At 40.3% G+C, this 15,742-nt stretch overlaps 1 protein-coding gene across 1 annotated transcript in view; it reads left to right on the forward strand.

Moving 5' to 3' along the window:
• The window catches only part of CRY2 (cryptochrome circadian regulator 2), a 100,998-nt gene that overhangs the window by 48,930 nt on the left and 36,326 nt on the right, over window positions 1–15,742 (forward strand). Inside the window, exons 4-5 of the mRNA XM_053720288.1 lie at window positions 11,859–12,043; window positions 13,455–13,543. Of these exons, the coding sequence (XP_053576263.1) occupies window positions 11,859–12,043; window positions 13,455–13,543 (274 nt within the window). The remainder of the gene's footprint in view (window positions 1–11,858; window positions 12,044–13,454; window positions 13,544–15,742) is intronic.

The following is a 15,742-nucleotide window of genomic DNA, read 5'->3' on the forward strand; positions in this document are numbered from 1 at the left end:
TTGTAGGCATTTTGAGGTTTGGGAAACTTTGCCCCTCCTGGTAGGAATGTATATCCCATACGTCACTAGCTCATGGACTCTTGCTAATATGAAAGAAATGAATTTATCAGGTAAGTTCTTACATAAATTATGTTTTTCAGTTCACTTCCATTATCTGCACATTCTTTTTATATGCACACTTTGAGGCATCTACTGAGCATGTGCCAGATTGACAGAATATATGAATATGCATTTTGTGATTGGCTTATGACTGTCACATGATGCAGTGGGAGGTAAAATGGAACTAACTTTAAAATGTGTTAATTTGCGTTCCATTTGAGTAATAGATTTCTTTCTAAGTGCTTTTGCATTGTCTTTTTATTATGCATTTACGGATTGTGATATTCTTTTGTGTTTAGTGGTCCTTTTAATAGTAACCATATTTTAAATACTACCAGAATTTACAGCATAATCATTTGGGACTTTTCTAAGACTTGTGGCCATCTTCTGTGTAGCATTGTCTCCTCTTGTATCTCCTGTGTCTGTTTAGTATTCTCTGCCTCGGGCCAATGAGATCCAGGGATTATTAGTGACAATTACTGGCGACAACTATTTCATATGTATTGTCCTCTGTAGATTTTTGTTATACATAATATATATATATTGGCCTTTGCACATATGCTGAATGTATCATTCGGACAGAGTAGTTGAAATGTGAAGGAAATCTTGTTTTATGGCCAACAGGCAACCTTTTTTTATATATTTTTTGGAATCCAACCCCAGTAGCCTTTGCAATTTCACTGCCAATGATCCTAAGATTAGGTTTATACTTGGGGTTAGGGCATGGGATTTGGTTTAGGATAATCCTCTAAGTTGTCAGAGGCTGGTTTTCAGCAATCTCTAGAATCCTAAAACCGCTTCTTACCCCCCTACCACATGCTTGTGAGCAGTGTCACCTATGGCATTGCTATGACTACATTACAACATGTGGCTACGTTAGGTTACTGCCACTGCAATGGCTTTTTCTACAAAATCCTACATTTTAAGCTCCAGCCCTTAGTTGTCTTTTGTGGAAACCCTGCAAAGAATTTATTATCAGTTATTTGTAGAGCTCCAACAGATTCCGCAGCGCTATAAACACAAAAGACAAAGGGATAGAGGGCCCTGCCAAGAGTTGCACTGTTGTAAATCAGTTCTCATGAAGGTGATCTACAAAGCAGCTGGACTTGTAGGTCTACATACTAAGGAGCAGTAAGGGAATGAGAGAAGGAGGAGAGGAACTTAGATAAAAAATATCATTATATATTGTATGCATCCCTGAGCAGTAGAGTCTTTAAGGAGCGTTTGAAAACTAGGTGAGAGTCTTGTGGAGCAGGGCAGAGAGTTCAGCAAGATAGGGGCCAATCTGGAGAAGTCTTGTAGATGGGAAAGTGAGGCGGTAACAAGGACAGATCATGTGCAGAGCAAAGGTAATGGGGGGGAGTATCTTGAGATGAGGTCGGATATATAGAGGGGGGAGTAGTGTTAAGCACCTTGAATGTCAGAGTCAGGATTTTGTGTTTTATTCTGGAGGTTAGAGGAAGCCAGTGAAGGGGATGGCAGAAAGGTGCAGCAGATGAGGAGCGACGTGTAAGGAAGATCAGCCTGGCAAAGGCATTTATTATGGAAGATAGACAACAGCTAGGGAGGCCGGAGAGGATGGAGTTGCAAAAGTCAAGGCGGGAAATGATGAGAGAGTGGATTAAAGTCTTGTGTGAGTAAATGGCGAATTGCGTAGGTGGTTTTTAATGTGGTGGCAGCAGTAATTGGCTAACGACTGGATGTGGGGAATGAAAGAGAGATGAGTCAAGTGTGACCCGAAGACAATTGGGCATCTGGGGTTGAGGAAATTATGTTATCGACAGTTTTAGAAAGTTGGGGGTTAGAAATTTTGGAAGTGAGGGGGGATAAAGAGCTCAGTTTTAGGGAGATTTAGCTTAAGGTAGTGAGAGGACATCCAGGATGAAATATTTATAAACACAATTAGTGACACAAGTTAATAAGGAATCGGATAGGTCTGGTGTAGAGAGGTAACATACTAGCTTTCTTGCCTTGCAAGATTTCAGCTTTAAAGGGATTGTGATTCAGATAGAGCATGACATTTTTTAGCAACTTTCTAATTTACTCCTATTAAATTTTCTTCATTCTTGGTATCTTCATTTGAAATGCAAGAATGTAAGTTTAGATGCCGGCCCATTTTTGGTGAACAACCTGGGTTGTTCTTGCTGATTGGTGGATTAATTCATCCACCAATAAAAAAGTGCTGTAAAGAGTTCTGAAACAAAAACAAGCTTGAGATCCTGGAGGTTTCTTCCTGGCCAAGCTTAGAAGCCTTTTTCAAATAAAGATAGCAAGAGAACAAATAAATTGATACATTTATAAATTGATAGTAGGAGTAAATTAGAAAGTTGATTAAAATTGCATGCTCTATCTGAATCATGAAAGAAAAAAATTTGGTTCAGTGTCCATTTAAGGTGGGCAGAGAGTGTGTGAGCACTGAGATTGATTGCTCCTCTGTTGATAAAACAAATGACTAAAGAACCCATCTGTCTGGTTTCTCACAGGTTATTACCAGGGGAGCAGATTTCAAGACTCACCAATATTTCCTTCAGTGTAATTGATTCAGAATATCCCCATTACATAAAGAAATTATTTTTTTAATAGCGATTCCCATGTTAATGGAAATTTTATTTCATACCATTTAGAAACAAATATTGTACTTTTGTAAACTTGCAGTATAATGACCCAGAGGGTAAGGAACATTTAAATAACTTTCTTTCTAATGACACGATGAGTCCACGGATCATCTAATTACTATTGGGAAAATCAGTCCTGCCCAGCAGGAGGGGGCAAAGAGCACCACAGCAAAACTGTTAAATATTACCTCCCTTCCCTCCAACCCTTGTCATTCTCTTTGCCTACTTTAGAGCAAGGAAGTGGTAAAGTTAGGTGTTGGTAAAAGATTCTTCAAGCAAGATTTTATTATTTTTTAAGTAGTGCAAGATTGTGCTGCTTTGTTTTAGGGTGTAGCCGTAGTCTATATCAGTCTCTTCAGTAGAGCAGTGGTGGCTTTAGAGCAATAGGAACTTGTGGGACATAATTCTCACTGCGCCTCTTATGTAGTTTATGCTGCCTTAAAGGCACTAAGTGCAGCTCGCTCCTGCTGTCAGACAGCAGGAGAGAGCTGCACTTAGTGCTATGGCGCGGCCGGGCTGTGACTATACAGCTGGCCCGATGCGCTGTTTGAAAAAAACAGACCCGCTCAGAAGATCACAGAGAGCGGGTCTGTAAAACAGCTGGGGTTTTTTAAAATTCAAAGGGGAAGTTTTGTTTTAAAACGTTTGCGCTAATATAATGTGATATAATTCTGGAGGGGACTTATGTAGGCAGTGTATTATGGCAGGCACTGGGGCTGAGGAGGTTAAATAAGGCTCAATTTATTGTGGTTTCACTGCTCCTGGCGGCTTTACTTTAAAATATGCCGACTGGGAGATTAATTTTAGACGCCCATAATGGGCGGAGCTATCTGAGGCGGCAGTTTGTGTTTGCGCGCCACTTTTTCATTAATTTCCTGTGACAGGAGGGAATTAGTTGTGAAGATAGCAGTCTCAGTCAGCATAAACTCATATTAAACAAAAGGCATGCGTTTTCTAGGACCGGACAGCGTTTCACTGTTCTGCAGACTGAGTTCCGGATCTTTTGCTGAGGGGAATTGAGCCGGTGTCAGCAGGGCAGGTAGGCACCTCAGCATAGTTAAGCGGAGATGTAGAGGTGTTTTAACAGTATTTGTGTAGCTCTATTTAATCCTTACTACAAAATAAAAAATAAAAGTTACGTTTTAAAATTTAAAGAGACAGTAACGTTTTTTTCTGTTAATTTTTATTGAAAAATGTAAACCTTTTATTTGGTAATTTGATCCATTGTGAGTCAGAATGGACCAAGAGGCCCTGCAAAATGTCACTTGTTCTTTGTGTTTTGATGCCAATGTGGAACCACCAATCCCTTTCTGTTCCTCATGTTTTGAGAGAACTTTAAATTATAGGGATAGACTTTTTTCTGAGCCAACATTGTCTAAGGTGGATGCTGTTCAGAAGTCTAATGACAATGGTCAATATATGCCACAGCTTTTTTATCGCCCACACATGCAGTGCCCTGCACTTCCTCTCTAACTCCTACTGGAGTTATGTTGCAGGACATCGCTTCTCTCATGTTCCCTTCGGTTTCTGATGCATTGTCTGCTTTTCCCATGCTGCAGGGAAAGCGCAAGAGGAAAAATAAACATTCAGTAAGCGAGGTTACTGACGCAGTTGTTGCTATTTCGAATGCCTCCTCCCAGAAGCCTGAGGAGGAGGATACTTCGGTAGCATCTGAGGGTGAAATCTCAGATTCTGACAGTGTTATTCCTACTGCTGATACTGAAGTTGTATCTTTCAGGTTTAAGCTAGAACACCTCCGTCTGTTACTGGAGGTTTTGACTACACTGGACGACAGCGACACCACGGTCGTAGTTAATCCTAAGAAATCCAGTAAGCTTAACAAATATTTTGATGTACCTTCCATGGTGGAGGGTTTTCCTGTACCAGATCAAGCTACTGAGATCATTGCTAAGGAATGGGAGAGACCGGGTATCCCTGTTTCTCCATCCCCTATATTTAAAAAGATGTTTCCCATAGCGGACTCTATCAAGGAGTCTTGGCAAACCGTACCCAAGATGGAAGGGGCAATTTCCACTCTGGCTAAGAGGACTACTATCCACATAGAGGATAGCTGTGCTTTTAAGGATCCTATGGATAAAAAATTAGAGGGGTTACTCAAGAAGATATGTACACCAGGGTTTACAATGGCAACCTGAAGTGTGCATTACTACCGTCACTAGTGCGGCGGCATACTGGTTTGATACGTTGTCTGATTCTATTAGGACAGACACTCCCCTTGAAGAGATCAAGGATAGACTAAAGGCCCTTAAGTTGGCCAATTCCTTTATTACTAATGCTTGTGATGCTACAGGTTATTAAACTGGGAGCAAAGATTTCGGGTTTTGCTGTACTAGCCCGCAGAGCTTTATGGTTATCTTGGTCTGCGGATGTGTCATCTAAGTCTAAACTTTTGGCGATTCCTTACAAGGGAAAGACCTTGTTTGGACCGGGTTTGACAGAAATAATTTCTGACATTACGGGAGGAAAGGGTAATTTTCTCCCTCAAGATAAGAGAAACAAACAAAAGGGACGTCGGAGTAATTTTCGTTCCTTTCGAAATTTCAAGGGAAATCCTTCCCCTTCCTCTTCCAAGCAGGAGCAGCCCAAACCTTCTTGGAGACCCAGTCAGTCTTGGAACAAGGGAAAACGATCCAAAAAGCCTGCTATTGAATCAAAAACAGCATGAAGGGCCTGCCCCCGATCCGGGACCGTATCTTGTAGGGGGCAGACTTTCCTCCTTCACTCAGGCTTGGGTCCGAGATGTTCAGGATCCCTGGGCGGTGGATATCGTGTCCCAGGGATACAAACTAGAGTTCAAGACCTTTCCTCCCAGGTGCAGGTTTCTGCTTTCAAGATTATCTGTAGACCAGACAAAAGGAGAGGTGTTCTTACACTGTGTACGGGACCTCTCTGACCTGGGGCTGATAGTTCCTGTTCCGATACAGGAACGGGGTCTGGGGTTCTATTCCATTCTGTTCGTGGTTCCCAAAAAGGAGGGAACCTTCAGACCAATTTTAGACCTCAAGAGTCTAAACAAATTTCTCAGAGTACCGTCCTTCAAGATTGAAACTTTTCATTCCATTCTCCCTTTGGTCCAAGAGGGTCAATTTATGACAACCATGGATTTAAAGGACGCGTAACTGCATGTTCCCATCCACAGGGACCATCACAAGTTTCTAAGGTTTGCTTTTCTAGACAAACACTTCCAGTTCATGGCTCTTCCATTTGGCCTTGCCACAGCTCCCAGAATTTTCTCGAAGGTTCTGGGATGCCTGTTGGCAGTGCTCCGATTGTGGGGCATTGCAGTGGCCCCTTATTTGGGCTACATTCTGATCCAGGCGCCATCCTTTCAACAAGCAAGATCCCACACGGAAATGTTGTTATTTTTTCTGCGATCTCACAGATAGAAGGTAAATTTGGAAAATAGCTCCTTTGTTCCAAATACAAGGGTAATCTTCTTGGGAACCATAATAGATTCCTTATCAAAGAAGATTTTTCTGACAGAAGTCAGGAAATCAAAAATTTTCGATTCAGTCCTCTCCTCGGCCATCAGTGGCTCAGTGCATGGAGGTAATCGGGCTGATGGTGGCGGCAATGGACATCATCCCTCTGCAGTTAAACATGCTCAGTCAGTGGAACGGAGATTATGCGGATTTGTCTCCACAAATACAGCTGGAGCAGGAGACAAGGGATTCTCTTCTTTGGTGGTTGTCTCAGGATCATCTCTCCCAGGGAACCTGCTTTCGCAGACCCTCTTGGGTGATTGTGACAACAGACGCCAGCCTTCTAGGATGGCGAGCAGTCTGGGGCTCTCTAAAGGCTCAGGGAACTTGGACTCAGTCGGAGTCTGTTCTACCCATAAACATTCTAAGACTGAGAGCAATCTTCAATGCTCTTCTGGCCTGGCCCCAGTTAGCCTCGGCCCGGTTCATCAGGTTCCAGTCGGACAACATAACTTCAGTGGCTTACATCAATCATCAGGGAGGAACGCAAAGTGCCTTAGCCATGACAGAGGTAGCCAAGATTATTCGGTGGGCAGAGACCCACAATTGCTGTCTGTCAGCGATGCACATCCCAGGGGTGGACAACTGGGAGGCGGACTTCCTGAGCAGGCAGACTTTTCACCCGGGGGAGTGGGAACTCCATCCGGAAGTGTTTTCCAGCCTGATACTCAAATGGGGTCAGCCGGAATTGGATCTTATGGCATCTCTGCAGAATGCCAAGCTTCTGAGGTGCGGGTCAAGGGACCCTCAGGCTGTACTGATAGACGCCCTGGCAGTACCTTGGACCTTCAGTCTTGCATACCTATTTCCTCCTATCACTCTTCTACCTCGGGTCATTGCTCCAATCAAGTAGGAGAGGGCTTCAGTGATCCTCATTGCACCGGCATGGCCTTGCAGGATTTGGTATGCAGACCTGGTGGACATGTCATCTCTTCCACCTTGGAGACTTCCGTTAAGGAAGGACCTTCTACTTCAAGGGCCCTTCCTTCATCCAAATCTAGTTTCTCTGAAGCTGACTGCTTGGAGATTGAACGCTTAATTTTATCCAAGCGTGGATTTTCAGAATCGGTCATAGAGACCATGATTCATGCTCGTAAACCTGTGACTAGAAAGATTTACCACAAGATGTGGTGTAAATATCTATATTGGTGTGAATCCAAGGGCTACTCTTGGAGTAGAGTTAGGATTCCTAGAATTCTGTCCCTTCTCCAAGAAGGTTTGGAGAAGGGATTATCGGCAAGTTCCCTAAAGGGTCAAATAACTGCCTGGTCTATTTTGCTACATAAACGTCTGGCGGACGTACCAGACGTGCAATCATTTTGTCAGGCCTTGGTCAGAATCAGGCCTGTGTTCAAACCAGTTACTCCTCCCTGGAGTCTTAATTTATTTCTTAAGGTTCTTCAAGGGGCTCCGTTTCAGCCTATGCATTCCTTAGATATTAAGTTGTTGTTTTTTTGTTGCTGTTTCATCTGTTCATAGAGTGTCAGAGCTCTCGGCATTACAGTATGATTCTCCTTACCTTATTTTTCATTCAGATAAGGTAGTTTTACGTACCAAATTTAGAGTTTCTCCCTAAAGTAGTTTCTGACGGAACATTAATCAGGAGATTGTTGTTCCTTCCTTGTGTCCTAATCCTTCTTCTCGGAAGGAACAGCTTCTACACAATCTGGATGTGATACATGCTCTAAAATTCTATTTACAGGCGACTAAGGATTTTCGTCAATCTTCTGCTCTGTGGTATTTTTCTGGGAAACGTAAGAGACAGAAAGCTACTGCTACTTCTCTTTCTTTGTGGTTGAAGAGTATTATTTGCTTTGCTTATGAAACTGCTGGACAGCAGCCTCCTGAGAGAGTTACGGCTCATTCTACAAGGGCTGTTTCCTTATCCTGAGCATTCAAAAATGAAGCTTCTGTGGAACAGATTTGCAAGGCTGCAACTTGGTCCTCTCTTCACACTTTTTCAAAATTCTACAAGTTTGACACTTTTGCCTCGGCTGAGGCCATTTTTTGGGAGAAAGGTTCTTCAAGCAGTGGTGCCTTTCGTTTAGGTTCCCTGTCTTGTCCCTCCCGTATCATCTGTGTACTCTTGCTTGGGTATTGATTCCCAATAGTAATTAGATGATCCGTGGACTCATTGTGTCATTAGAAAGAAAACAACATTATGCTTACCTGATAAATTTCTTTCTTTCTTGACACGATGAGTCCACAGCCCGCGCTGTTCTTTAGACAGCTTGATAGTATGTTATAAACTTCAGACACCTCTGCGCCTTGTTGCTTCCTTTCTCTCCTTTACTTCAGTCGAATGACTGGGTTTGGAGAGAAGGGAGGTGATATTTAAAGGGACAGTCTAGTCAAAATTAAACTTTCATTATTCAGATAGGACTTGCAATTTTAATCAACTTTCCAATTTACTTTTATCATCAAATTTGTTTTTTTTCTCTTAGTATTCATAGTTGAAACTAAACCTAGGCAGACTCATATGCTAATTTCTAAACCCTTGAGGGCTGCCTCTTATTACATGCTTTTTAAATTCCATTTCAACACAAAGACACAAAGTACATGTGGGCCATATAGATAACACTGTGTTCAGGCACAGAATGCTAAATGCAAGTCAGTAGATAATAAACAGTCACAGTCATGTGATCAGGGGGCTGGAAGAAGGTTCTTAGATACAAGGTAATCACAGAGGTAAAAAGTACATTAATATAACTGTGTTGATTATGCAAAACTGGGGAATGAGTAATAAAGGGATTATCTGTCTTTTAAAACAATAACAATTTTATTGTAGACTGTCCCTTTAACAGCTTTGCTGTGGTGCTCTAGGCAGGAGTGCTATTCCCAATAGTAATTAGATCTGTGGACTCATTGTGTCAAGAAAGAGAAATAAATTTATCAGGCAAGCATACATTTATTTTTTATTTTTTTGTAGAACAAATTTTAGTTTATATTTGAAGCATTGTTGATATATATATATTTGTAGATATTTACCTAATGGTAATCATTAAAAATTATCTTAAAAATTACTAGGAGGCCTGGCTGGTGCAGCCAATGAAATGGAACATGGATTGTGTTGCTGAGCTCAGTGGAAAATCGAAGTTGCCTCTGCTGAGCACCTGGGTATTTGCTCATTTCATTTCTGTTAGAAATTGAATGGGGACAGTAAATACATTTTTCTGCAGTCTTCCAATAGATTAACAAATAATCGAGTATGAACCTTATTAGAACTGATTAACACCTTGTTTGCTGTAATTGAATTGCCTCTAGAAAAGACAGTGCTCTCCACATGGTGTCCCCTCTAAGTTTTGTGTGCGTTCCAGCAGGGAAATGGTTAATAAAGGAAACTTAGTTTGCAGTCTGCATTGTGTAGTTAAAAATAGGCAAATTCTGCTATTTATGACACCCCACTTCTCCCCCTCCCCTTCTCTAACAACATCTTGTTTAAAGTGTTAAACTGCTATATTGAATAGTATTGCTTCAGACCCGAGGAAAAGAGGAAATCTCTCAAAACCTTGTCTTTAAAATATCATGTTACTCTAATAAAAACACTATCATTGCATACTGCAATACATCTTTAAAAAAAAAAAAAAAAAAAAAACACAGTATACATGATTTTTTTATTTTACCCCCTTTTCCGAAAATTGTAGGATTTTCCAACTCTGAGAATTATAAGTGCCTTCTGCCGACCTCACAAGTCTACCCCGGCCACATATCTGTTTAAAGTTTACCTCCGCAGAGTTGATAGCAGAAATGGGATTGTTTTGTAGTTAACAAAATGGCATTGCAAGGTGTCTCCAGTAACACGTCTGGATTAGCTTCTCCTCCCTTTGTATCCTTTATTAAATAGTAATCATAGGTGAGCTCAGGAGCGTGCACATGCCTTTATCAATCTAGCAGCAGCATTTGCAACAATGTTTATAGCAATGTTAAAAATAGTTGCAAACACTGCTACCATAGACTTCTATAGATTCATGCAATCACCCTACCTAGCTTTCTCTCCAACAAAGGAAATGACATAATAGAGGTACATTGCAAAATGTTTTAAAGTTTCATGCTCCTTTTAAAAATAAATTTGTATCTTATTTAAAAGTAGTTACAGTAGGAAGACTTGACTGCCACCTGGTGGACCCCAGGGTTATGTGCAGAGTCAAGCAGCTTTGCATGTGCCCTGTGAGTAAATAAAACCTTCTCGTGCTGGGGATTAGTTCTTCCTCACACATGCAACTATAGAGAATCCTCCAGCTCCTGAAGAAGACCTAAACATAACTTGACTTTGAGGGAGCAGCCGAATGGTTGTAAGCCGGTTACACACGTTGTTGAATGAAGAGTATCATGGCCACATAATGGCAAAGGAAGAAATTCAGCTGTGCAGGAAAAATAGAGGCCAATGAATGACAAAATAGATTGTAGAGCACTTAAAGGGGCATTCTAATACAAAATTGACATGATTGGGTCTTTTAGATCATTATTATAATTATTATTATGTGTTTATCCCCTGAAAAGTTTTTAAAGGGATAGGAAAGTCAAAATTTAAACTTGCATGATTCCAATAGAACATGTCATTTTAAGACGCCTTTTTAAATTCACTAATATTTTCAATTGTGCTTTGTTTTCTTGGTATCCCTTGTTGAAAAATAATATGCACATATCCTACACTAGTGGGAGCTAGCTGCTTATTGGTGCCTGCACACGTTTGTGTCTTGTGATTGCCTTACTAGATGTGTTCAGCTAGCTGCCAGTAGTGCAATGCTATTCCATCAGCAAAGGATAACAATGAATGAAGCAAATTTGATAATAGAACTAAATTGGAAAGTTGTTCAAAATTGTATGTTCTATCCACATCATGAAAGAAAATGTTGGGGTTTCCTGTCCCTTTTAAACACCTAGGTAAAAGTCCCACCTGGGAGTCACAAGCCTTGCAGCTCCTTAGCAGGATGTGAGTTGTCAGTCACACATCCCACCAATCACAAGGCTTGGTGTGCTCTGGCGCTGTTAGACTTGTACAATTAGGTCAGCTACGTTTTATCACATTGGGTTAATGAGTTCAGTGACTGTATTGTTTTACATTGTTCCAATGTTTAATGAGACAGTGACATTCTATTTTAGCTTTAAGGTATCTATTGCCTGTGGCTGCCTTTTTCAAAAGGGATTTTGCACATTATAAAAAGTGTTTAGCGGTGATCCCTTTTATAGTGTTGGTAACATTGTATATATTTTTCTACATTTCCTTATAACACTTCTGCTAACCAGTTTGACTAAATCCTTTTTTTTTTTTTTTTTTACAACCTAAAGGGACATAAAAGGGCAAAAATGTAAATGTGTAAATTATTGTGTTTAACCAAAGGGATTAAACGCATTGTTAAAGTCCGCTCAAGAACAGTAGTGCACAACTAGAATCTAACTGAATACTTCCTGTGAGCAAATGTTTTTGTAGCCACCAATCACCAGCTAGCTCCCAGTAGTACATTGCTGCTTCTGAAAAATATGTACATATGCTTTTCAACAAAAGGTACCAAAAGAAACTAAGTTTTACAATAGGAGTCTTTAAATTACATCTTATATCTGAATCATTTAAGTTTAATTTCGACTTGCGGTATCTTGTGAACATTTAATTTAAATTAAAGCCTGTAACTTTCATTTGCAGGATTATAGAGTTGAATGGCAACAGTCCGCCACTCACATACAAGAGATTTCAGGCAATCATCAGCCGCATGGATCTTCCCCGAAGGCCAGTACCCACCGTTACACGCCAACAGATGGAAACATGCCAGACAGAGGTCCAGAGCAACCACGATGAAACCTATGGGGTACCATCCCTTGAGGAGCTTGGTGAGACATAGGACGCCTTTTAACTTTGCAGAGATATGAGGTTACGGAGTTTGTAGCCTGAGATCAAAAGCATAGCATATGACCAGATTAAAGATGTACTTCCTTAAGGACCAGTCAACACCGTAGATTTGCATAATCAACAAATGCAATAGCACTGAACTTCAAATAAATAGATTTTTATTCTGACAATTTTAAGTTATGTATATTTCCACTCCCCCTGTACCATGTGACAGCCATCAGCCAATCACAAATGCATACACGTACCATGTGACAGCCATCAGCCAATCACAAATGCATATACGCTTATTCTGTAAATTTTTGCACATGCTCAGTAGGAGCTGATGGCTCAAAAAGTTTAAATATAAAGACCTCTTTTTTTTTTATTTTTTTTTTTTTTTTTAAGTAAATTTGAAAGTTGTTTAAAATTGCATGCTCTATCTGAATAATGAAAGTTTAATTTTGACTTGAGTGTCCCTTCAGCCTGTTCAGTAGCTCAGTCATTGTGATGGACTCAATTATCCCTTGAGGAGCTTGGTGAGACATAGGACGCCTTTTAACTTTGCAGAGATATGAGGTTATGGCATTTGTAGCCTGAGATCAAAAGCATAGCATATGTCCAGATTAAAGGGACAGTCAAGTCCAAAAAAACTTTCATGTTTCAAATAGGGCATGTAATTTTAAACACTTTCCAATTTACTTTTATCACCAATTTTGCTTTGTTCTCTTGGTATTCTTAGTTGAAAGCTAAACCTAGGCGGTTCATATGCTAATTTCTTAGATCTTGAAGGTCGCCTCTAATCTAAATGCATTTTGATAGTTTTTCACCACTAGAGGGCATTAGTTCATGTTTCATATAGATAACATTGAGCTCATGCACGTGAATTTACCATGGAGACAGCTCTGATTGGCTAAAATGCAATTCTGTCAAAAGAACTGAAATAAGGGGGCAGTCTGCTGAGGCTTAGATACAAGGTAATTACAGAGGTAAATGTGTATAATTTTAACTGTGTTGGTTATGCAAAACTGGGGAATGGGTAATTAAGGTATTATCTATCTTTTAAAACAACAAAAATTCTGTAGTTGACTGTCTCTTTAAAGAAACACTTCCTTAACCAGTCGTCGTGATGGACCAAACCATCCCTTGAGGAGCTAGGTGAGACATAGGACGCCTTTTAATTTTGCAGAGATATGAGGTTATGGAATTTGTAGCCTGTGATCAAAAGCATAGCATATGTCCAGATTAAAGATGTACTTCCTTAATCTGTTCAGTAGCTCAGTCCTTGTGATGCACCTAAATTTGCTCAGTTATGAAGATGATTTTAAACCTTTTACAGTGTATTGTATCACTGGAAGCTTGGTTATCTGATTTCTCTGCACTGTTTCAAGCTACGAATTTGTCTGTGTATTTCAGGCTTCCCTGCTGACAACCAGTCTCCTGCTGTGTGGCCTGGAGGGGAATCTGAGTCTCTGGCCCGTCTAGACCGTCACCTGGAACGTAAAGTGAGAGGCCCTATGTATCTTTTATAAATCAGGGAGACGGCCCATTATGGTAGATTGTCCTGCCTGCTCTCAACTTCTATGCTGTGCTAGGTGCAAACTCTCTTTACAGGTTAATGGACATCTCACACCTTGCTCCTAAATTTTGGGCTTCATTTCCTTATAGAAAAAGAAACCTGCTTTGAGCTTGGTATATTTGCCACCCCTATGTTTCAAAGAAAGCATGTAAATTAGTTGCTGATTCAGTTCATAAATATTAAAGTCCTTTCTTTTTTCATTTTTTTTTAAAGTGTATGGCATGTTTTTTTTTAGTTTTTTGAAAATGTGTTTACAGGGCCTTTTACTGCCTATGAATAGAGATGTGGGAGTTGCCCTTATTAGCTAATGAACAGCTTTCCCTAGAGATATAGTGTGCACAAACAGGTACTTCCCCTTTTTAAAGGGTTATAAATCTTTGCCAAATATTACAAAAACAAAATACAGAATTATACATATTTATGCAATAAAATCAACTTACTTTTTTTCCTGAAAAAAAGCTTTTAATATCTTTAATTTAACTTTAAAATTAATTTACAACAAGCAGTAACGACCGCCCATAAAATAGGCAGAGTTTATGCAAGATGAACTAATCATCCCATACAATAGGCAAGTGTTTCCGCCCATTTTATTTAAATATTAATAGAACGCTCTTTATTGAAACCTTGCATGCGCAGACCAGTTGACAATGTCAATATTTTCCACATACTACTGGGGCATATATTTTACTTTGCTCAAGGCAAGTATAATAAGAACCCCTAGGCTAGCAAGCAAGTTAATTTGATTTTAGTAAAAGGCAGTCAACCCATAGACTAACAAGTATTTTTTTTAACCCTTAGAAAAAAACTAACATGGTTTTTTTTTTTCTTCTTATAAGGCAGACGGCACATAGTGACTAACCAGCAATTATTTTTAACCCCTAGACTAACGAGCAAGTTGTTTTGTTCTCACAACAGATTAATCGCAAGAGATGCAAAGATTAAAAGCAACGGCAACTTCGGATGTTAATAATTCACTTTAGTCACATCCGAAGTTGCTGTTGCTTTTAATCTTTGCATCTCCTGTAATTAATCTGTTGTAAGAACAAAAAAACTTGCTAGTTAGTCTAGGTGTTAAAACTAATTGCTGTGGGTTGTCTACTTTATCATAAGAAAAAACCCAACATGCTCCTTTTTCTAGGGGTTAAAAAAAAAAATGTTCGTTAGTCTAGGGGTTTACTTTCCTTTTACTAAGATCAAATCAAATTGCTCATTACCCTAGGGGTACTTATTATACTTACCTCGAGCAAACTGACAGACGATTCCCCATGCGAATCTTCAGTACTCTGGTGCGCCACTCCCACCAACGTCGACGTCAATATAATGAAGTCCTCCCTGCTTCCCGTGTCAGTATAGTGATGCGCCGCATTAGCTAGGACTGAGCAGCCAAGATGCGCATGCGTTTATTTTAAAAGAATATGCGCATGAGGGTCTCCATGATGATTCTACCTAGGTAGAACTTCATTATAGGGCCCACATAAAGAGAATAAAATGGGTTTGGCAAAAACAGAATTTATGTTTACCTGATAAATTACTTTCTCCAACGGTGTGTCCGGTCCACGGCGTCATCCTTACTTGTGGGATATTCTCCTCCCCAACAGGAAATGGCAAAGAGCCCAGCAAAGCTGGTCACATGATCCCTCCTAGGCTCCGCCTTCCCCAGTCATTCGACCGACGTAAAGGAGGAATATTTGCATAGGAGAAATCATATGATACCGTGGTGACTGTAGTTAAAGAAAATAAATTATCAGACCTGATTAAAAAACCAGGGCGGGCCGTGGACCGGACACACCGTTGGAGAAAGTAATTTATCAGGTAAACATAAATTCTGTTTTCTCCAACATAGGTGTGTCCGGTCCACGGCGTCATCCTTACTTGTGGGAACCAATACCAAAGCTTTAGGACACGGATGAAGGGAGGGAGCAAATCAGGTCACCTAGATGGAAGGCACCACGGCTTGCAAAACCTTTCTCCCAAAAATAGCCTCAGAAGAAGCAAAAGTATCAAATTTGTAAAATTTAGTAAAAGTGTGCAGTGAAGACCAAGTCGCTGCCTTACATATCTGATCAACAGAAGCCTCGTTCTTGAAGGCCCATGTGGAAGCCACAGCCCTAGTGGAATGAGCTGT

This window comes from Bombina bombina, chromosome 7 (assembly GCF_027579735.1).
Source record: "Bombina bombina isolate aBomBom1 chromosome 7, aBomBom1.pri, whole genome shotgun sequence".
Classification (NCBI taxonomy): Eukaryota; Metazoa; Chordata; class Amphibia; order Anura; family Bombinatoridae; genus Bombina; species Bombina bombina.